The sequence below is a fragment of the Magnolia sinica genome, chromosome 5 (genome assembly GCF_029962835.1).
Source record: "Magnolia sinica isolate HGM2019 chromosome 5, MsV1, whole genome shotgun sequence".
Taxonomy (NCBI): Eukaryota; Viridiplantae; Streptophyta; class Magnoliopsida; order Magnoliales; family Magnoliaceae; genus Magnolia; species Magnolia sinica.
Window position 1 is genome coordinate 97,251,792 of NC_080577.1, and position 22,985 is coordinate 97,274,776.

The 22,985-nt window shown below is 39.3% G+C and overlaps 1 protein-coding gene across 8 annotated transcripts; it reads right to left on the reverse strand.

Annotated features, from left to right (window-relative positions):
* Nucleotides 1–2,110: 2,110 nt before the first annotated feature.
* LOC131246367 (protein SEMI-ROLLED LEAF 2-like) lies at nt 2,111–22,557 on the reverse strand. Of its 8 annotated transcripts, none has more exons than XM_058246425.1 (20): nt 22,306–22,543; nt 21,792–21,951; nt 19,591–19,665; nt 18,176–18,291; nt 17,797–17,911; nt 17,276–17,407; nt 15,510–15,557; nt 14,780–14,937; nt 14,470–14,666; nt 13,652–13,944; nt 12,653–12,802; nt 11,644–12,117; nt 10,671–10,814; nt 8,956–9,031; nt 8,594–8,721; nt 7,866–8,066; nt 5,541–5,678; nt 5,298–5,426; nt 4,252–4,458; nt 2,111–2,440 (listed from the first exon to the last, which is right to left on the reverse strand). In XM_058246425.1, exons 2-20 carry the CDS (start codon nt 21,924–21,926, stop codon nt 2,288–2,290), a joined length of 3,069 nt encoding a protein of 1,022 aa, XP_058102408.1. In that variant the 5' UTR covers nt 21,927–21,951; nt 22,306–22,543; the 3' UTR covers nt 2,111–2,287. The 8 variants fall into 8 exon arrangements, with proteins under 8 accessions (XP_058102408.1, XP_058102411.1, XP_058102410.1 ...); XM_058246428.1 differs by having other exon boundaries at nt 2,111–2,347; nt 22,306–22,542; XM_058246427.1 differs by having other exon boundaries at nt 2,111–2,377; nt 22,306–22,532.
* Nucleotides 22,558–22,985: the final 428 nt, after the last annotated feature.

Sequence of the window (22,985 nt, forward strand, 5' to 3'; positions counted from 1 at the left end):
CGCCTGAATTTTGGGCCATCAATCCACACAAACTGCAAGATGTGGATTCTGATTTCATAGACATGGCAAACAGAAAATATGGAATCTAATGATGAGTCCATTGTTTGGTTGGCAGTCTTTTTTTTTTCTTTCATGAAAATGTTAGAAAGTTAGTGATTTGCAAGAGTCGTCTCTCCTTGAAAATCAAACATTTAAGACCTGTTTCGACACCACCAAATAATTTAATTTTTCTACTTACAGCAGTTGATATGTGACTTATTTCAGATAAGTAAATTTGGTTTATGATTAGTTAAATCAGGATGATAAGCCAGTCCGAGTCACTGAGTCTTCAATTCATGCTAACTAGTTGAAATCCAAACTTAAACCAACCCAAACCTGGCCCATTTGCAACCAAAGGTTACAAACATTTCTCTTCTTTTGCTGAGATGTAAGCTAGTGCAAGGTTTTAAATCGATGTATCAGGCATCATATCAGCACCAATTCAGCCCTGTATTGCCCTGCCTGGCTGCATCATCCCTTCATCAGGCTGGCCTGGTATCGGCACGTCTCACCCCTAGATCGGTCTGTTTCGGGCCAATACTAGCTGATATAGCCACACCATTCATAGGCATAGACGATACACGATACGTATCAGGTAGGGGTGCACATGGGTCGGTTCGGTCCGGTGCAGTTCTGGGGTGAAACCAGAACCGAACCATTCCTTACGGTTCTAGGATTTTCGGAACCGGAACCAGACCGTTAGCACCCTAGAACCGAACTGGAACCAGACCGTGAAAATCGGTTCAGTTTCGGATCGGTTCTGGGCCTTTTATAATCCAGCCCAATTGCATGTTTTATTTATAATGAGAGAGAGAGAGAGAGAGAGAGAGAGAGAGAGAGAGAGGGATGCAGCCGCATGGTTCTGGTTAGGGAGTTAGGGTTTTATTTTTTTATTTGTTTTAAATTTTAGTTCGGTTCGACGGTTCGGTTCTACATGCCTCCAAACCGAGAATCGAACCGAACTAAACGGTTCTTTGAGTTTTGGAACCGGATCAAACTAGACCGTTTGGTCGGTTCCATGGTTCTACCAGTTCGATGTGCACCCCTAGTATCAAGCCAGTTTTAGAAACCATGTTTCAGACCATACTTTAAACCTTAAGCTTTCAGACCAGAAGACATGTTTGGTGGAGATTTAAACATGAATTCATCTCATTTTAGTTAACAGAAAAAGATATTAATCTCTAATACATGATGAGTTCATATTAACAGTAATTATGTATTAGAGATGAGATAAACTCATTTTTTAGGCCTCTGCCAAGCAGCTCCTAACATTTGAAATCAAATGAAAAGAGAACACTGCATTCCTACTTCAGATGATGAAATTCAATGGATAGAATACAAACAGTACACTCAGAGATCATCAAGATTGATCATAGTCCAATCAAGACCAAGTTGGACCACTAACACTCAAAACGTATAGATCTGCTTGATAGCATAATGACAAATCTTGTTCTTGGCAATTTCTCAGCCTGGATTTTTTTCAGGAGTTTTTCAAATTTTGAAGTTTTTCTCAAGATATTATTGGCAAAATCTCGCCAAATATAAAAATATTCTTTGTAATAAATAAATAAATTTAAAGTTTAAAAATATATTTATATAACAAATTCCTTCCGCTCTTTACTATTTTTTATGGTAATATCGTAATAATATCATTTAGTGAATTTTTTGAGACATTGTCGTGAGATTTTCCTGATTAGCCCCACAACCGTTTACAAGCAATGGGTTCCACTCAACACCACCATTTGATCAAGCAATCTACTCAGCCAACATAGCCGCCTCCGTCCCATGGTTCAAATGCGGTTTACTCCCTTTAACATTTTTTTTTTTTTAAAAGGTTACCACAGGATGCACAGCATTGTTCTTCACTCAGCCCAACTACCTCACAGGTGGGGCCTACATCTTGATTATCTGTGCTGATCATCCAGTAGGCAACCCCCTCGTCGATGGACCACACCCTCCACAGATGATCCTATCCGATCGATGGATTGCCTGTGAATCGACAGTTAAAGAACAAAAGAATAGACATTCGCGGGTACCTGTTCAACATAAGGAAGCCGGTGATACATTAACATAACAAAAACCATAATGAAATTTCCACTAAAAAATTACCACATTATGTTGAGTTTCTACAAATAAAGAATGAAAAAAATAGCAAATGAAATTCCCAAAACACATGATACCAACAACACTTGACATTGCAATCTACAGATAGCCACAAATATACACACCGTCGAGCCTGTCAATCTCTTCAACATCCGGCAGCTTTCAAGAACTTGTCATATGGGCTCGAAGGTGGTAGCCTGAAGGACTGCTCATAATCATTAGAACACAAGCGGGGCTGAAAAACATGAACATGGTGCAATTCGCTCAATTTACCATCCAGTGCTGAGAATTTCGTTGCCTTCTGAAACCCACAAAAGGAAAGGCAGACTAGAAGAATGAGATGGGTGTGATCGAAAATAAGATTCCTATCATAATTGACAGAGGAAAGACCGACGTTTTTGCTCTTCATGGGTAGTGTGATTTGAAAGATGTAGCTAGCATTTTTTTTTTTCTCTTTTTCCTAACAGCCTATTTAGATAGTGGAGAAAGAAAAGAAAACTCTAATAATTATCCAATGATGAAATCCCACATGAAAATGAATTCCCGTGGATTTCATTTTGAATGTTGTGTTTGAATATCAAGTGGAGATCAAAATAAAGATCTCACATTAATAGCCTCGATCTTGTGCACGAGAATTTGACTATGGTGTTTGGATCATTATTACCTTTTGAATCAATGTTTCCTTCGTAATCCGAACCTAGCGAAACTTCCCATCAAAGGAAAAGTCATCCATTCTGTTTTTGTTTCTTTTCTCTTCCCACTATCCAAACATAGGCTAAGGGGCATGTTCATCATTTTGAAAAGTATATTTTGGCCAAAATAAGTTCTAAAACAATGGCAATTTGATTGGATAAACTTCATTGAGATTATTGCCAATCAACTTCATTGAGATTATTGAAATTTCAATATTGTGGGTAATATTGACCACAAAATGGAATTTCTATGACTTAAACCTCATGACGAGAAATCGACAAGTGTGCTAGTTACATGAAGCATTAGTGGGAGCAGGAAGAAATGCAACAGAAGGTAGGAAATAGGCTAATTCTATGACATGGCAAATATTTAGTGCAACTTGCTCGGACAACAAACAGCACATGTAAGGCCAATCGTTTAATTTGGGCTGACAATCATGATCGTCCATTTTGGTCAAGAATTGCCTATATCCAGAGGTTATAAGATCTTGTAACTCTTGATGTGGCCCGATGAAAAAGCGCTATGTATGCCTATTAGATATGGGGCCCACAGCAAAAGGGGCAAAATCATCATTCACATGGAGGAATCTTTGTCTTTCACTATGGCCCTCCATCTGACAGGCACACATGGTGCGTTATCATTAGGCTATATCAGAGGTTACTGGGCCACGTTAGGAGTTAAGAGGGATTACATGAGTCTCCTGTAACCTTCCATCCATTTTCATCATATGACTAGGATAATCTAATGAGTTATATGACCAAAAGCTGAAGATAAGCACACTATGGTCAAGTTTGTTAATTTGAAAAAGTGGGGCACATTGTTCAATGATCCAGACCATTGATCTGTTGGACCCCACCATGGAAGGATCATGCCTTGAATCTCCTTGTTGGGACAATCCTAACCACAATCTTTTTAATCTTTGGCCTGTAAATGGATGTTTAAGAACAGAAAAATAGCAATATTCCATGTACAACTGAAAAGGGCACAAGATAGTGCCTATGATCTCCCAACCTAGGAGATTTCAGGATAGTGGTCCACCAAGGATTGGTCGCAACAGACCAATGGTCTGGATTATTAAACCATGGGTTGCACCTGTGCAAATTGAAGACACAAGTGCACTGTACAAATCCTCAGGTCGAGGATCACATGGTTCCTCTCAAATTCCACTCATCTGATGGGGGGGGGGGGGGGCATGTCCGAACCCATGATGGATCCAACCAGATAAATGGCCTAGATTACCAAATGGTGGGCCCTCCTACACTGTTTGGTGGGTCGAACTTGGGAAATGCCATTTCTTTCGATTGGGCATTATATGCTGCCTCTTTATGGCACAGGTAGCATGATTCAAGCAACAATATGTCAAGCGTAGTCAAGAAAAATATGCTGGCAATTAGGAAAAGTGCAATTTTGACTTACCACATGGGATAAAACCAAACCCTTTTCCTCATTTGATTCCGTCGGGATGATGTACACAGGTTCCAGTTGTTGCTTGAAACTAAAAAGTACAGACATCTTCTGCTGTTTTCCCACGACAAGGGCCTCACACTGGTTTTTCATCTGGTTGTAAGACACGGGTGTACTGGAAACTGGGAAGCTAACAACTTGGGAGGCTGCTTCAAGGACCTGTCAGGAATATTCACCTTTGATCAGAACTTATGACATGGAGGTTTCACAAGAATTCATGTAATTGATCGATTAAAATTTAAATGAAAGAGGTGAAGTTGGATCCCTTAGCATCTGTTTGAATGCACACCAAATTCACGAATTTGGCAATTAATGTGTTTGGGTTGGCATTAATTGATAAATTAACTAATTGCCCAATTAGCAAAGGGGGGATAAATCATGAACTCGTCAATTTTAAAAAAAATGTCTAAAATTCCCCAACTCAGGAAGTTGGGAAGTCAAGGGCTTCCAAAGGTTAAGCTTGAGAATGGTTCCTCGCCCTCAACAGAACGTCCATTTAGTAACAATTGGTCTGACGGCTATGATCATTTGATCAAAGTGAGGTTTGTGATAAATAAGCAATTAAAGTGGACACTGCATGATGAGGTCCAAGCAATGGACCTTATATAGCATAATCACCATTGCTTAGATGGTGAATATCCTTGGATCAACGAAGTGTGGAAAACATTTGCGAACAAAAAATCATATTAGTCAATGTAAGGATGCCGATAGGTGAATGCTTGGGCCAAGCAAAATCAACACTTTGAATAGGCCGGGCCCAAACCAACTCGGGTCCGGCTTAGAGGTGTGTTTCCTCAGGTTGGTTTCATTCAAGGCATGTCCATTTCCTTTTCAAGGTTAGATTTGCGTCTTCTCAGGGTGCCATGGGGAATTTTGGGTGTGCCTCAAATGCCTTTAATAAAACATTGCACCATCCTGACTTAAAAATTCTAAAAAGAAGAGTAAATTGAGAACCGTGTCATGGAGAAAATAGAAGTGTAAAGAAACAGTATACATACCGATTCTATCAGCTGGTTAACGCTTAGAACGTCAAAGGCATTCATTGAGAGTGATGTTTTGCAATCCAACTGACTTCTAGATGTCTCAAAGAAAGCATCTTCATTGGTCAACAATGCCGAAGGCATTATCTGAAAAAATTGAAAATCCTTGTTAGGGAAACGCCCATCACCCACATGGCCATCCATAGCATTCGGAATATTGAGAGATGAGTATTAGATTTGGGAGAAAGAAGCCATTATAACCTCATCGAAATATTCATACTCCTGAGCCAGTGGCGAACATGGTCGCGATGTCTCCATGAATAACGGTGCCCCTAGTGGAAATGTGTCATCAGGCGAAAATTCCTGCTGGAGCTGCATTTTTATTCCCAACAGCTCCTTCTGCAGTGAAACACAAAAGGTGTTTAAGATAACTCTCTCTCTCTCTCTCTCTCTCTCTCACACACACACACACACACACACACACACACACACACACACACACACACACACAGAGCACATGTACGCATGACCAAACCCATGCGCATGCCAGCATATTCACATGCAGAAACATATGCAGAAGTTTGCTCATTCTACATGCATGCAGATCCCAGCCCCTCTACAAGTTGAGACATTTGTGACTTGCCAACATGGCACATGTGCATGATTTAAGTCATATATTCAGATGTGCCCCGCAGTGTATGTGCCCTGGCCCAAGAATCAGGTGGGTCGGCTCACTATGTAATAGCCACAAGAGTCCATTGAAGGTGGATCATTAGCCAACTTCTTCTGAGCAATCCGAATTTTTGTGTACAGTCTCACCAGATACTGAAGCAGCCTGATTTTTAGCCTGATTTTTTGGCCAAGGGCAAATAGACGAAGCATTGCCACCTGATGGACAGCTTGAATCTTGCACGAATGTGCCACATATATGCATATGGGGCAGCAGTAGATGGTTAGGATCTTCCAGCATGGAGATAGCAAACCTCTATGATTAATGATCACCTGCAACTGGTTTTAGCTTAGCTTAACATACAACCCATCTCAAATGCCAACTTGTGATATGCAAGACATTCGTGCAGTGCAAAATATGGGACCCATCAAGAACATCACCTAGCACAAAAATAAATAAATAATAATAATAAAATAAAAATAAAAAAATCAGGGTGCTCCACTCATCAAATTGGACACAAGTACATCGAATCAGATCGTTGTCAGGTCTGATTCAATTTAAACCATCCATAAGTTTCGTACATGGTGGCCTGTCTAATGAGTGGAAAGGCCCGATTTTTTTTACAAGTGATGTTTGTTGAGAATACAAACTCAACTGTTAATGTGTTGTGTCTGTTGTTCTTGCCCTAATTGGTTTTTATCCCGTGATTAATATTTGTGGAATGTGGGTAATGACTCTTTCTTTTTTTCACGCACCCCACATGGGTACTCGAACCAATGGCCTCAATGTTGAAATGCACTCTGTCTACCACTGAGCCATGCGTTGAGCCCTGAATGTGGTTTATGACTCATATCTATATATCTATATCAATGTGGGTCTTACGAGTTTGTGTAGGCAATGTACAACCTTGTGCACCTGGGATATCTAACCTAATAAGAGTGCCTCAACCCTTAATTCGATATAAATTTTGTGTTTTCTTGTTTTTAGTTTTGTTAGCATGGTATTAGAATGGTTTAGATCCTGTTGATTTTGTTTATTCAATCATCATCATCATCTAAGCCTTATCCCAATTACTTGGGGTTCGTTGCATGAATCCTGTTCCACCATTCCACTCTATCAAGGGCATTTAGAATGTAATATTGTTTGGATTCATCAGTTTGATGCCGGTTGCCAACCTGACACAACCCTCCTTTATCTGGGCTTGGGACCGGCAATGAGAGCATAAACTCCCACAGTTGCAATGTAATAGACTATTACATTGGTCGATTACAATCAAGCATCTGGAATGTCATTTTGTTTATTGGTATTATACTTCATTTTCACCCATCCAGTTGATTTGCGGGGCCACCAGAAATATCTCCATGATTGACTGAGATCCTTGGTTTGGCCTTTAGTAAACCCTTTGTTCTCATTCATATCAGCCTTCAAGGTGCTACTGTTGGCTAGAAGCCTGTCGCTGTTGTAAACATAACCACTGTCATTTGAGAAGTCCACCTTCATGGTGAATCATTGTCTAAGTGGGAGCTGCTAGTCAACACCATTTTTCACACCATTATTGATGTGCATCATTTCTTCACTGTCATCATTCGCTGGTGATATGGTGAGCTTAAGAAAGCTCCCAACGAGGAATATTGGTTAGTCCTAGTTCTCTATGGAATGGAATGCCGAAGGAGAAGGTGAGGTGGTTTGTGTATAGAAATTATTCAATGAATGCCTGCAAAGAAGATGGGTGGTTTGCACTCGTGTTGTTTAACGGGTGACTGAAATTGGTCGCTTCCTTTGATTCCAATCAGTTTCTAGGGACTTCTTGATCCATATGCAATGGAGTTATGGTGATATGGCTCAACACATGCAAATTGTTTGACATAATGCTCCGTGTGACCTATTGATCCATGGAGAATTACATAAGATTTTACCTCAGGTAAGTTTCCATATTTCTTCATAAAGTGGGAGACCACAGTTTCCTTTAGTTGACCACCATCCATTTCTACTGCCAAGAGAGACTTCAAGGCAGCAGCTTCGTCTTCTTCTGATCCGTAACCTGTCCTTCCACAATCAGATGTTGGGTGAATAGCCTGCAGTCTACTATCTTCAACCAAATGAAGATAAGGATCAACCTGTTGTAACAGAATATGCACACATAAATCACAGCTGCTGCATACATAGACATCTGAAAAAAAAAAAGACATCTCAAAAAAGTCTCAGCACAAATGAATTTCAAAACCGCAATTCTTTAAACAGAGAAATGGAACTGTCTACAATACCATATATTTTACCGGAAAAGGAATTAATTATAAGGTTCTGATGTACCCAATCTGTGCAGGTGGTACCCGTGGTGTGGCAATCCAGACAGTTGATCTGATGGGGATAAGATCTTCTGATCTGGGAGATTCTGGGATCCCCAACCCATTGCAGAGTCCATCCGATCAACAGTGTGGATCAATGATTCATGGGGCCCTAACATCAGGAAATGAATTTACATCTGTGAAATGGACGTGATACTTGAAACAAGGATACCTTCTCTACATAACCCAAGCCTTGAATTTATATTTTTTCCGCAAAATCTTAATATCTTAATATTTAGAATGTTTAAGGTGATTCTGGGCTTTAAAAGTTTACAATGATGAGGCAATTAGTAACCAACCGTTTTATTCACGAGCATTGCTTTGACAGAAGGAATCAGTTCCAGAAGATTCGCTGCCTTAGCTGAAAAAATAAGCATTGACGATGCCAAGGTAAAGAGAGACCTCCGACGAGAGTACTGCAAACTACCTTTAAAGGATACAAAATGAAGATGACCATTAGAAGAATAACTTGCCAAATAAGGAAATTCAAAACAGAATTTCCATATGTGTGTGTGTGTGTGTGTGTGTTAATAAAGAAAAAAGTCCATTTCTATGCTCCTTCATTCAATTGTAACAGAAATGGAAATTGTTACCAACTGTGCTATTTCAATATCAATGGAAGAAAGAGGTACAATAACATAAGAAAAATCTAAGGACGCACCATCTTGTTCAAGAGATATGCTCCTAAGAGAGAACGCAAGCTGAAAACAGCGAACTAGGGCTGCATGACTTGAGGTCTGTCATAAGCATATCGAACTGTTACTCAAGCACATAATACAAAAATAAGTTTAGAGATGATATTTTCAGATTATAAATGATGAAGTTCAACATTGGCAAAAAAAAAAAAAAAACCTTAATACATCAGCCAAAAGTTCAAGAATATGACTTTTTCTACCCCATTAAAAAAAAAAAAAAAAAAAAAAAAAAAAAACTAAAGAAGGTAAAAATACAACCATCTATCAAGCCTAAGAATATGACTTGCAACGGTTTTACATAAAAAAATTCAAACAACTTCTTTATCTTTATAAGACTCACGGAAAAACAACAATATTGATAATCACAATCATATGCAATCAGCTTAAGCATGTTAGAGAAAATATTTAAACTTATTTCAACTGCTCACTATATGAATCCTGACAATGTGACATTCCAAACATAGAGTGGAATGGCAAAATAGGATTCATGTAGCCAATCACGATTAGTTGGATAAAGCATAGATGATGATGATTTCAACTGGTCACATACATCCACCCTGGTGGACACGAGTTAACGTAAGCCCCAGCACACATGCCAACATGTCACAAGGCTCATCAGATCAACATTCTCAATTTTCTAATCTGGATTACTTTTGGGGTATCCCCCATGGCCCCATCCACTGTGGGGCCTATCAGATCAACATTGTGGATCTTGGAACCATGGCCCCCACTTGTATGGAATGGACATATCAAGAAATTTAACGTTCTGCCACATTGAGGCCTGTTTGTTTACTCATCCTCAGACGTGGATGATGCCATAGGTAGATAAAAGTGTATTGTCACAAATTCATCTAACCTTTTGCAACATGGTCCAAAGTCAAAAACTGAATAATGCATTAGAAAGCTTGCAATTCATAAAATACCCTTTACTGGTCAGAATCTTTCATTTATATCATTCTTCAGGGTCCATTAGTTTGAAAGGTGGGAAATCCACCCAGAGTGGAATAATTAGCATTTTTGTGCTACAAAAAGTCCCACCTTACAAATTAGAATAGAATATTGTAAGGTTCAGAAAAGCTCATAATTCAGATTAGACTTTATAAATCCTTTTAATAAAAGAAGAAGAAAAAAAGATAAGACTTTAGAATTGCATCTAGTGTCAAGAATAGGAGATTGCACAATCTAATCACACAAGTTCAATAAGCGAATAGATTCAAGAAAGAATCTACAGCCGAATTTTGTTACTGTCTGATTAGCAGTTAAGTTACATAATGTACATGATGTTTGGTAGCCCCACATGCACCTTTACATGGAGATAAAATGCCAAACTAGCATGTTTTTAGGACATCGAAGCCATGCATCATGTGGGGTCCACTGTCTAGATGAACTGGCCTAGAATTCAGGCTATTCAATTTATCAGGTAGGCCACATAATATGAAAATAATGCTCAGCAGCAGTCCATCAATTGTTTTCTTACATGTGTGACCTACTTGAAAGCTAAATGGCCTCAGTTTCTGGCCCAATGATCTTCTACAGTGGGTCTACCACCCAAAAAAGCTCAGATATCCTACAAACATGTGGCTGCAAGTAAGATGTGCATGTGGCAAACCTCTATTACATAATGCTAGAAAATTCAAGTGGTACCTGTACGAATAGCAATAAAAGCAGCAGGAAACCTCACCTTGGATCGAGAAAACATCAAAGCGAGGTTATAGGTTTGGGCCATTGCCTCAAAAGATGTAGGAGTGTTTTCAGGGGATGTTGCCTGAGCCCAAATTGATGAAAGCAGAAGGCCCACTTGGTGACTACTCAACCGAATTAGCTCCTGGATAACATGTAGATGGCCAAGAACAGTTATGAAAGATAACATGAAACTAATCCACAATTCAGCAATCATAAATTACAGAAACTAAAGCTAAATTAGCAGTTGCATGTATATATAATGTGAGTGTTGCTATGCCCATATTCAACCCTACACATGGCCATGCATGCATGTGAGGGTCACCTGTAGTGCTGTAACTTGAGCCCGAACCAACTCAAGGAACCACTCAACCTGAACCCTGGTTGGGTCAATTGGGAACAATTTACCCAACCTGAGCTTGCGTTGAGTTGGGTCAGGTTGTCAATGTCCTTGGGTCGGGTTCGGGTTGGAAAACACCAACCTGATTTGAAATTGGGTTGGGTTTATTGAGCAAATACAGGTTGGGTTGGAAATAATCACATGTATTTGGGTCAGGTCAGGTTGAATATAGAGGAGTTTGGGTCGGGTCAGGATGCGGTTTGGGTCCCCTTGAGTTAGGATCGGGTTTGGGTTGACCCTCAGCCCGGCCTGACCCGTCCCGTCCCACCTGAACTGCACCCCTAGTCACCCAAGCCATGCATCAGGTGGGAGTCACCTTGTAGATAACCTGGCAGAAAAACAGCTCGATCAACTCATCAGGTGGCCTACACATGCACGAAGACAATGGATGGTTTCAACGACGTGTGAAACATTCCCACGTTCCACTTTACGAGTGTGGCTTACTTGACGAGTGAACCAGGCTTTTTCTGGCCTGGGCCATCTATACTGCTGGATCCACCTAGTATACGGCTCTGTCTGATATTCAATACAAATTCTAGGTTGGCACGTGTGGCAGCAGTTCAGTGGTTCCTACTTCCTTCTTAGATTCAGCAACAGTTCTTCCTTCTTTCACCGAACATAAAGGAGAGAGTTTGATGCTATGATGTTGGCTGCGAGATAGATACACTTTGTAATGTTTAACATCAAGGTCCGCAGTTTGGCACCCTTCCACAATATCATTGTGAAAATTATTCTCCCTTATCCCTTCATTCCCATCATTGGCGGCCCCTGATTCAACCTTGCTGTCTTGAGATGCATCCTGTGCAGAAGGGCTCATCTCCCCTACTTTCTCCAAAATAGAAGCTGAAGACGAGAAGCCCGAGAGAGCTATTGAAAGTGCTTGACGTGGACCGTCTTCTTTTGGTGAGACAAGAAAAGGTGGAACTGTCAGAGAAGCTGTTGATGGCACAAGCACAACTGAAAAGACACGATGCGCTCCAACCCGTGTCTCATGGTCTGGGTGGGCCATCAATAATAGCAACTGGTGAAATAAAGCTTCTGGGAAAGCCTGAAATCACAAGGAAGATGCTCTGCAGCTTAGTCCAAGGATTCACTGGGCTTGAACAACAATCAGAAACTCAAGACATGTATACTTCTGCATCTATGCAAGTATATGAGAAACGCACTTCACAGAAGTTCTATGAAGTACCATCCACCGTACATGTGGAAAATATGTATGGTGATAAGGACCATTAAATTGATGGACCATAATGTGGATGGGCCATAGGTCAAAAATCATAGTGACAGAGAGCTGCAACCATCAAATTACTGTGAGTTTTGCCCACTGATTGTGTATAGCAGCTCATTTTTAAGTTAACTGGCCCTTTTTTTAGGTCACTGATCAGATGGCTACTCAAGTCCAATCACCAAGCTTTTAGGCCACTGGTATGGCCTTCCACATAGTGGCCCATCGAAATCAGCAGTCCTGGTCGCCACATACAGGTGATGCTTGGTGCAACCTTCATAGAAGTTTCGTGAAGTGTGCATTTCATAGTGGAGAATTCCTCTTGCAAGTATTAAACAGAGTCTATGGTCAATGTTACCTTCTTGTAATATGAAATGTTAGGGACAGATGCTACTATTTGTGCAGTTCGATAAATGGCAGACATAGTTGTTCTGGATACAACGGAAGTAGTTGGGATATTTTCCAGTGTTACAGCCATCATATCAAGAATAGGCCCAACATCTCCCACCTGTTAATTCAAGATGTCAGTCATTTGTATAGTAATGTATTGTTGAGTATTCAACCAAAACAAGAAAAAGGGGAATAAAGAATGCTGAGGCTGTTTGCTCTTTCCCAGAACCGACTTGAATAAAGGAAAGCAATTGGACAGTGTAACCATCTGACACTGGATGATGGAACATAACATATTTGAGTAGACCACCTACGTTGTATGATTGGTGTCTGGGGCTGCATGGGAAAGTAAACCGCTTTACACAAGCTTCTTTCCCTCTTTCCCACCCCCCAAATAATCAAAAGAGAAATAAGAACAGGAAGATCCCATTCTTACCTACCACAACGCTGTCTGCCTTGGGAACTGGGAACACCCAAAAATACCACTATTTACCGTAAGCCACAGGAAGAGGGAACAGATTGAAATGGAATTTAGAAATTAAGTTATTTAATAGCCAAGAGCATCTAGCTGTTTGATACCTTCAAGGTGGGAACTGTGCTGCCAGTATAAAATCCATGGGACTGAAACTAAAGGAGCATTTGGTTGCACAAAATATCATGATATTTCATTATTAATCAGATTAATTTGGTGCAAATTTATGATATTTCATGAAATTTGGTGCAACCAGACACACCCTAAGCAAAACCGGTACTAATAGGAAGCAGTGTGAAAAATATTGCCGAATATTTTGAAAATCTCGCGATAATATAGCAGAAAATACACTATATGATATTATCGTGACATTATCAAAATATCAGCAGATTTTAAAATATCGCGCTCTTATTGCAATACTAACTCGAAAAAAAAAAAAAAAATTTTGAATTTGTTATACATGATTTGTCACTATCATAGGGAGCAATAATAAACCTTATTTGATAGTTGTACAAGGCACTCTTCTAATGCAAAATGAAGAGAGGCATTCCACTGATTTACATCGTCTCCTGCTTCTAATGATTCAATGGAACATTGCATGCACTTGCGCAAATGTCTAATCAGGTCGCTTATCGCAGCAATTATAGCTACCGAAGCCTGCAGCTTTGAATGCTCAGCAAGATGGGTGGTAACTTTAAGAATGTCGATCTGCATTCTCGGCTCTTTCATGACATTCTTGTGATCTAAGTGCTTGACCAACATAGATAACAACAGATGGGGCTTCTCTCCTGCAGGTTGAACCAAAATTAATTAATTGCTAGCTCAAGGCTTATTATCCAACTCAGTCTATCACAATACTAGGAAATAAAAATAATAGGATAGACTAAGATCTGCATTTGCCACCATTTATTAAATCATGGCACTCATCTCCCATACACTCGGCATACATGTACGTCAATCTAGAGTCTAAATCATGGGCCCCATTGGGGTCTTAAGCATTTTCCTGAAAATAAAAAATCATCAGATGATTCCAACCATCCAATTTGGTGGTTGTCAAATGGGTGGTTAAAAAGAAATTGGTGAACGGTCAAAATTTAAAACCCAATATCTGATGGTTTTGTCTAGATTAATATGCATGTTTGTGCCAAATCTATGGTGGAGTCATCAGGTTTAAGAAATGGTGGCAAATGTATACTTAGCCTAGCCCAAAATAAATAAATAAATAAATAATCATTGAGGGCTAGGCAAGGGGACAGCAATTATTTTCAAAGGTCATGGAAGAGCAATATATAAGGCGGGAATTAAAAATTTACCTGACTTTTCCATCAACAATTGTATATTGGATAAAACAGAACGTGCAAGTCCCTTCTCGGGACACCAATGATTCCCAGAATCAAAATTGTGAAATAAAGGTTCCAAAATACGCCGCACAGTAGTTGCCTCCTTTGCTAGCATGGCCATATTTTGCAAGCAGATTCTTGACCAATATGTGGGGCACTTGGAAGTGTCACTGTTAAAAGTTACAAAAGAAGCAAAGGCGTGTACAAGTTATAGCATTGAAAAGAAGTAAAAAATTATCTTAAGTGAAAAGAATAACTGGCAATTGACTTGGGGTGGTCTTACATTGTGTCATCCAATGCAGGTTTGGTATCAACAAAGTCCTGTAATGAAGGCAGGCTCCTTCGAATGTCCAGGAATGGCGAACCTTGGTCCCCTACTATCTTGGAACTTTCCAAGTCAGTTTGAGAATCCTCATAATTCTCCAAGGTCACTGAGATAATCTGTTTCAGACCAAAAGAAAAGCATACAAACTCAATCACCCACCAAGAAATGGAGATTATGCAGCAAAGGAATGGTTGCAATTAGTCTTTTTTTTTCCTTTTTTTTTTTTTTGTATTGACTTTTCTTCCTTTATTTGATTTTTTCTAATTTTACAATCAATTAGTAGATCAGCCATAGTTCACCATCTTGAATCCATCCCACAAGCGCAAAGGAAACATGCATTAGAAGGGGGTAAATAAATACAATACTTTCGGTTTTATAATCAAAATGAAGGATGTCTTTCCTATACAAATAACAAAATCAAGCACAACTCATACGTAGCTTAGACCTGGCAAATAATAGTAACTTCTCTCCTATTGCTTCAACAGCCAAATAAAAAGTCCAAGTGAACTATTTCAATAATTTTATAAAATATAAAAAATGGATTACCACACAACTTACAAATTTTAAGTACTTAAAATATTTCAAGGTTAGATGTTCTGATTTTCACCACTGTGAAAGGTATATATAGGTGAGCCTACAGGACATGCATGGAAAGCAGCATGGACACTCAATGAAAAGAAGAACTTACATCATCGAAGTCCATCAAGATATGTGAGTACTCCCCCATGAACCAAACCTATGCATAAAAATGAAAAAAAAAACAAAAAAAACACACACACACACATTGTATTATCGAGCAAGAAAAATGCATGCCTTACGAATCATAGAGGTAGTGGTAGTGGCAGGATAGGCATATCTACAGATGGTGCCAGCTGCTAACAGTGAGTGAAATAAAGAAATTTGGGGAGAACAATGGGGAGATAAAGCAGAGAGGTAGGCAAAATGGACCACTAAACAGATCATAAAAAGAATCCCAATATCATATATTATTGAAGCTGCACATTTGAACATAATATGTGAAGGATTTCCATAGCCACGAAACGGAAGCCTTTCTCCTTAATCCATACGAGGCTTAAAGTTTTGTGCTACCATGCATCAAGTGGACATCTATCTATTGGATTTTGAGCCTTACTATGGCTACTTTCTAGAGTAGGATTATGATCCTACTCTCTCCGCTGCTCCAACGTGGTGCAAGATTCAAACTGTTCATCAGGTGTGCAACAGATGTATGTCACTTATTGACCATTGAGATTTTCTTATACCATCCTCTTTCCATATATGTGTGGCCACCTGATGAGCCAACCGACCTATTTTCAGGCCTCAGCGCATATAAAGTGGGAGCTACCAGATGAATGACCTGGATCCTGTGCACACATGTCACATTGCCACATATGGGGATAATGGAACTCATGATCCTGCTCAATCAAGCGGCCATTTCAGTTCTCTTGGAATTTATCATGAACTACAACAGACGCAAAATTGAAAATAATGAGGATCCGTCCACTACACCACATTCTAGGTCTCCCAGTTCCATATCCCTACAAAAGGTCGGTTTTGGTTTAGTGGCATTTATCTTGGTTCTTTGTCAATCTACTTGCATGTTAACTAATTTCCCTAAAATTCAAGACCTGAGCAAGCAGACATAAATAAGGTATGGTTTTCATTGCTCTAGAAATGTCAATTTTGGCTGGTTACCTCCACTGGGATATATTTCACATGTCGGGTTTTCTTTCAACCCCACATACTTGGACGTACTCATGTTTACATGAGGTTTTATCTATTGACACCACTGCTTAATGATATTTTTTTTTGGGGGGGGGGGGGGGAACACTTAAAAAAAGAAACGACAGAAAATTGCTCATGATGCAAAGTTCAATTGGGGCCTACAACATGAAGACAAGTAAAAGACCATAGTGGGGACTTTATGATCCAATCCTTCAACATAGGGACTTGTGCTCAAATCATGTTGTCAGAAGTGACATGCTACAACTGATGAAGAGAAATTTGAGCAGTCACCAGTGTAGTCAAAGGCAACTGAGGCACACACCTAGGCCTTTTGGGCCTGTTGTGACTCGCCTGGCCCATGGGTGAGTCATTTACCTTAGGCATGCACCAAGCACCTGGGTACGCCTACATGCTCCTGCACAATATGTGGCTTTCTAGGTGAGGTACCCTCACGTGCATGGTTCTTTTGGTGTCTCACCACCCAATAAGGTTGCAAATAAATAAGAAAGAACTTTAAGGCCTATTTCAACAACTTTTCTCATTCCTTTTGAGATTAAAGCTTGATATATTTTCCCCCCAAATTTCAACTTCTTTTCATTTCTTTTTCTTCTTGGTTTCTTTAAAAAGTTTTGAGTCCCATAAAAATCAGCAAATATCAGCATGAGAAGTAAATGAAAATCACTCTATATAGGAGAAAGACAGGTATTTACAATAATAAATAGACCATACCATGGAAGCGAGAGCTTGCAACCCTGCAGAACGCAAACAAAGCCCTCTTTCATCTTGTCCGACTTCATTAGCCAGTTGACAGAGTTTCGGTATGAGGCCTTCTAAATTGAACATGTATGTGCTATCTATCTGCTTCAATAACGGTTCCATGAGTTAGAGCTAACAGATAACATGAGTTTAATCAAGGTATGCTTATATATTTATCTGAAAGAAACTGTTTTGTTCACCTCAGCAATGTGCAGGTTGGACCTTTCAACAACCTAAGCGGTTGATTTGAAGGACCCACCACACGATGGGCCATGCCCAAATATCTTCCTTATCAGATGATCTTAAACATCTGATGACAATGAAGGATAGCAACCAGCAGTCCACATTTATTGGGACTCCAATCTGACAATTTCGATCCACCAAAGGGGGAAATTTTTGGAGCATCACAATCAACCATGCGCTGCCTTTACTATCAATATACATCTGGAAGTAGCAAACTCACACTATAAATTTACTATTTCATGAGAAGGTACCTGACAATCTATAAAATCGACAAGGGCATTGCAACCCAGAATGCGCATTCCATCCTGCCGTGTTTGGTCAAGAAGAGTCCTTATGATGGACAATAAGCTACAAGCATATAGTGGCCTGAAACAGTAACATTTCATATACAGTAAAAATGAATGCCCAAATTCTAAACTACTCAGAACACACACACACACACACACACAGAGGGAGGGAGGGAGGGAGATACAGAAGATTAAAGAAAAAAGATCAAGTAGAGGGATGGAAGCTGATACTATATCAGATCTAAAAGCATGTGCGGGGTTTAAAAAAGTTCACAGCTCTATCAACATGAAACGTCAACCTGAAGCAGAAACTGAAGGTGAAGATTTAAATATATGGACTCACATCTGCTCCTTGCACAAAGCTAAAAGTTTCCTATAGATGTACATCACGACTTTTGCTTGACCAAAATGTTCATTTCGCAATTCCTTGTAGCATCTCTGCTCTAGGTACTCTGTAATCTGAAGAGAATATGTAAGAAACAAGCTTAGAATTTTAATATATATACATGGAGCAAATAGTCAATAAGATTAGCCTCATTGCTGTTTGTTGCTCAGGTACTTGTACGTGACCAACCTTTTGGACAGGTTGGATGTCATACACAGATGACTTGTCAGCACTTATGTGCTAGTTGGATGATAATCTTGCACCCAACTAGCTTCATTTGAGACTTCCTCATTTTTTGTATTTCTTATATTAAAATTTCATAACATATTCTTCATTATTATGAATCCCCTGATATAGTGGAATGGTAGAACAAGATTCATGTAGTCGACCCCAATTAATTGGGATAACGCTTAGATGATGATGATTCTTTGTTATTATTAATGTATAAATTTTAGTATTTGTTACTATTTTCACCTTTTCTTCCTTGGAGGATTTTTTATTTTTTATTTTTAAAAGCACAAAAATCCATTATAGAAGCACAGTATCAACTGATGCTGTCACAGGTAGAGCTGTACACGAACCGAGTTAGCTCGGTTAACTCACTTGACTAGACTCACTCAAAACTGGGTTTGAGCCGAGTTGATCTGATTTTTTGAACTCGAAAAAATTTCGAGCCGAGTCCAAGCTAGACTGAACTCGACTCGACTATTTTGTATATATTTATATATTTAAATAAATTATATATTATATATTATTTATATTATAATATATATTATATTACACACACACACACACACACACACACACACACACATATTAAAAACTATAAAACCTAAGCTCGAAATCAGCTTGAAAGATCGAGCTCAAGCTCGGCTTGAGCTGCCCAATCAGGCCCAAGGACCGAGCCGAGTCGAGTTCGAGCTGGGGTAGCCTGCTGGCCGAGCTGAGCTGAGCTGGGCCAAGCTCGACTCAGTTCGACTAGTGTACATCTCCAGTCACAGGCGTCACTCCTTACCTAGACTAAAGTTAAGCACATTTGAAAGACATGGTATTGTACTTAGCTTCCACATCTCTTGTAAGTTGATGTGTGTACAGTACTCATTTCGGTCGATTGTCATTTATCATGGAAAAGCTGGTGGTGTTGATCCACCACCACACATCTCCAGAGATTGAGATATAGTCTTACCAGGTGATGACCTTTTTTCCTTATAAAATATCATTTATCATGAATGACAACACCAATAGCAATCAATTAAATTAAATTTATTCAATTTGGCATTTGTCAATATAAGGTATCGTGAAGGATTCACGAAATGAACAAACACAATTTCAAACCTTTAAAGCAACATCATCTCAATGGAGATGGAGAATACCTCAGGGATTCGCAGGGGGTTCTTTGCAGCATATTCACAAAGCTTGGAAATCTTCCTTTCATCCGCTTGTCCATCCTATCAGAATGTAAAGACAGGAAAAAATAAATGAAATTTGTAGCAGACCAAAAAATAGATATTATTTGTCTAAACTAGGAAAAGAAATACAAAGAGCCTGAAAGTGAGATGTTCCATGGCATATTTGTGTAGAATCTCCCTTATGATCCAATTTTACAGCTGAGAAACCAAAGTAAGATTTCGAATCCGTCTTACAATTCCAGTTTCTGAATAAATATGACCATGTGACCAAACAAATTTTTTTTTTTGCCCTTTTTGAGGAACAAAATAAACAAAACAAACATCTCTATATCCTCTCAAGTTCTGAAAGAACCAAGCTTCAAAAACGATAAAAGAAGATAAACAGGTCCTAGTATGCATTAAGTTCAGCAATGAAAATATCAAACATGGAACTCAAAGATCATAATATTTTCAATCTTTTGACAACGATGAAAACACACACACGTGCGCGCGCGCACACACACACAATATTAGTGATTTAGAAGCTGAAACAAGTCTCATGGCATTGGATCTGACCAAACCCAACTGAAGAAGAGAAAGTACACCGCTTGGGCTGAGAGTTTGTACAGTACACTTGAGTTTTGTTCAGTGATGAAAACTGTTGATATCATGGGGCTCACTGTGGACATTCCAGGCAACAAAAATCTCCAAGCATTGAGAATTTGGTTTGGCCCTTCTTTTTTTTTTTTTTTTTTTTGCTGAATGTGGGCTTTCGCTGTATTTTTATTCTTAACCATCTATTTTCTAGCCACCAATTGAAGGGCCAGCAATCGGCATTTTCCCATTTGGGAGATTTTTCGGGACATGGCCCATGCATGTCCCAGAAAATCTCTCAAATTGAGAATTCCCAGCCACCAATCTTGGTACTTTTTTTCAGTTGAATGTGGTCCAGTGCTGCATTTCTCTTATTATTTCTTAACCATCTATTTGTAGGCCAAAGAAAAGATCGAAAGGTTAGGATGTCATAGTGTCATGTTGAAGGGATTTTTGGGGCATGGTTCATCCACGGTGGGGCATAATCAAGGTTTGAAATCATTCTGTTACATAACGTATCTTTCACCACCAATGCCACTATGTATAGCCCCGTGTCGGGCTGTTTTGGGTCGATACAGGGCTCATACACCTGTATTGTTCATTGGTGACACCGGTATGTATTGCCTGACACGTACCTGTTTCGGATGATACTTTAAACCTTGGGAAGAACAGACAATGGTCTAGATTACTGAACTATCCGCCCCCCTAGGTAGAACTGAAAACCATGTTTATTGTCCAAAGCCTCAGCTGAAGGATCATATGATTAATCAAACTAGAATTCGTCACCTCCATTCATTTCAAAGAACACCAACTGTCCAAGATCACCAATGGTCTCAATTACTGAACTATGGCCCCATTGTAGAACTGAAAACCCATGTTTATTGTCCAGAGTCTCAGCTGGAGAATCATATAATTACTCAAAATAGAATTCATCACCTGTGTTCATTTCAAAGTAGACCAACTGTCAAGATCACCAATGGTCCGGATTACTGACCTATAGGTCCCACTAGGTAGAACTGAAAACCATGTTTATTGTTCAAAGCCTTAGCTGATTAACTAGAATTCTCAATCTCCATTCATTTTGAAGAACACCAACTGTTCAGGATCGCCAAAACATCAAAACACAATCTCTCCTCTCTATTCCAAATCAGGTCCACTCATCATTTGAGAAGACCCCTCATCAATACATGGCTGTCCACAAACACCCACTTCTCCCCCTCCCTTTCCATTATTATTGCCGCCCATCCCATTATTCCATCCACCTCATGGTCACAAATGAAAATGCAACTAAGTTGAAAATTCGGCAGAAAAAGGCCAAAATTCAATGGCTATGATCTTCCAATCTGAGCGATTTTTTGTCCATGGGTGAGGCGCATGATATCAACAGCTTGGATCACTTGACAATGGACCAGACTTATACAAACTGAAAACCCGAGCCCGATTGCAGATTCTAGATTCATATCGGGGACAAACTGTCACTAGAATTCTGACTTATAAATCATCAACACTATCAAACACGAATCATTAATAATCACAGAACAACAAATCAAATAAGTTCAGGTAAATTTACAAAGCTTAACCAAGAAATTCACCTGAGACCGAGGGAAGATTTCGTTGAGGAGCTTCTTGTAACGTTTGATAGGCTGTCTCGATCGGGCCCGCATCGAGGGGCAGATATAACAGAGGTTGCTGCAGGCAGGCAATACCCGCCTCGACATAACCCCCATTGTTGCAGGAATTCAACCCCCACTTCTAAAAAAGACAAACGAAAAAACAGAGAGAGAAAGATAATCTCAATGCACTTAAAAATAGGAAAAATTACAATAACCCAAGAACAGAAATTGACAATCTAAAAATTGGATGCTATCAACTACAGTAATTCACAAAAATCCCATACATTCTCCTTTGTTTCAGAGAGAGAAAAAACGAAAAAAAATCAACGATTTTGCAGATTCCAAGCAAAATTCTCGAAAACCAAAAACGACCCAACAATCCAAGAGATGAAAAATCTCTTTTTTGACTATACCCAGTTCTTAATATTGTGATCTGGACCAGTTGTCAAAATAGAAAGAAAGAAAACAAGAAAAAAGAACTGCTAAATCCTACCTCTGATAGAGCAAGAAAATGGTAGGTTAAAAAACGAATTGGAGTGATGGGTTTTTTCAGAAATGCAGACTTCGATCAGAATTTCACGGTCTGAAAAGAAAATTTCAAAAGAAAACGGAGAAACTGATGAGGCATAACTCAGTTTATGGACTCTGGAACGGGCAAATGCCTCCAAGCGGCTTTTTATTATTTTTTATTATTTTTTCTTTTAGTAGAAAATATTTTAAATTTAGAAATTAAAGAGCCACTATTTTAACCCATCTTTTGATAGATACACCCACTCTTCGTACTTTTGGTAATACAATGATACATAGTTGTATCAGATAGTAGAAAATGAAGAAAATGAAGGGCTTATATATCGATCAAGGCAGGTGTCGATATCATTTTCATAATGAATTCAAAATTATCGAAAATGTTTCAGGGTAGCAATCAGAACCGTCCAAAATCAGGACCCATTATAAAAACACAATTAGTGGAAATCTTAGCCGTCTGTCCCACCCTTTTAAAATTTAACGGCTGGCAGTATTCTTTTTAATTTGTACACTTGACGAGAATCGTTGAATATTGGGACCATCCACATTGAGGACCCGCGATCTGACGGTCCGGATTGATGCGCATGCACGCCACGTCTTTGGTAGATGAGCTCTATACAGCCGTCAGGGAGACGTGGTTGTGTAGTG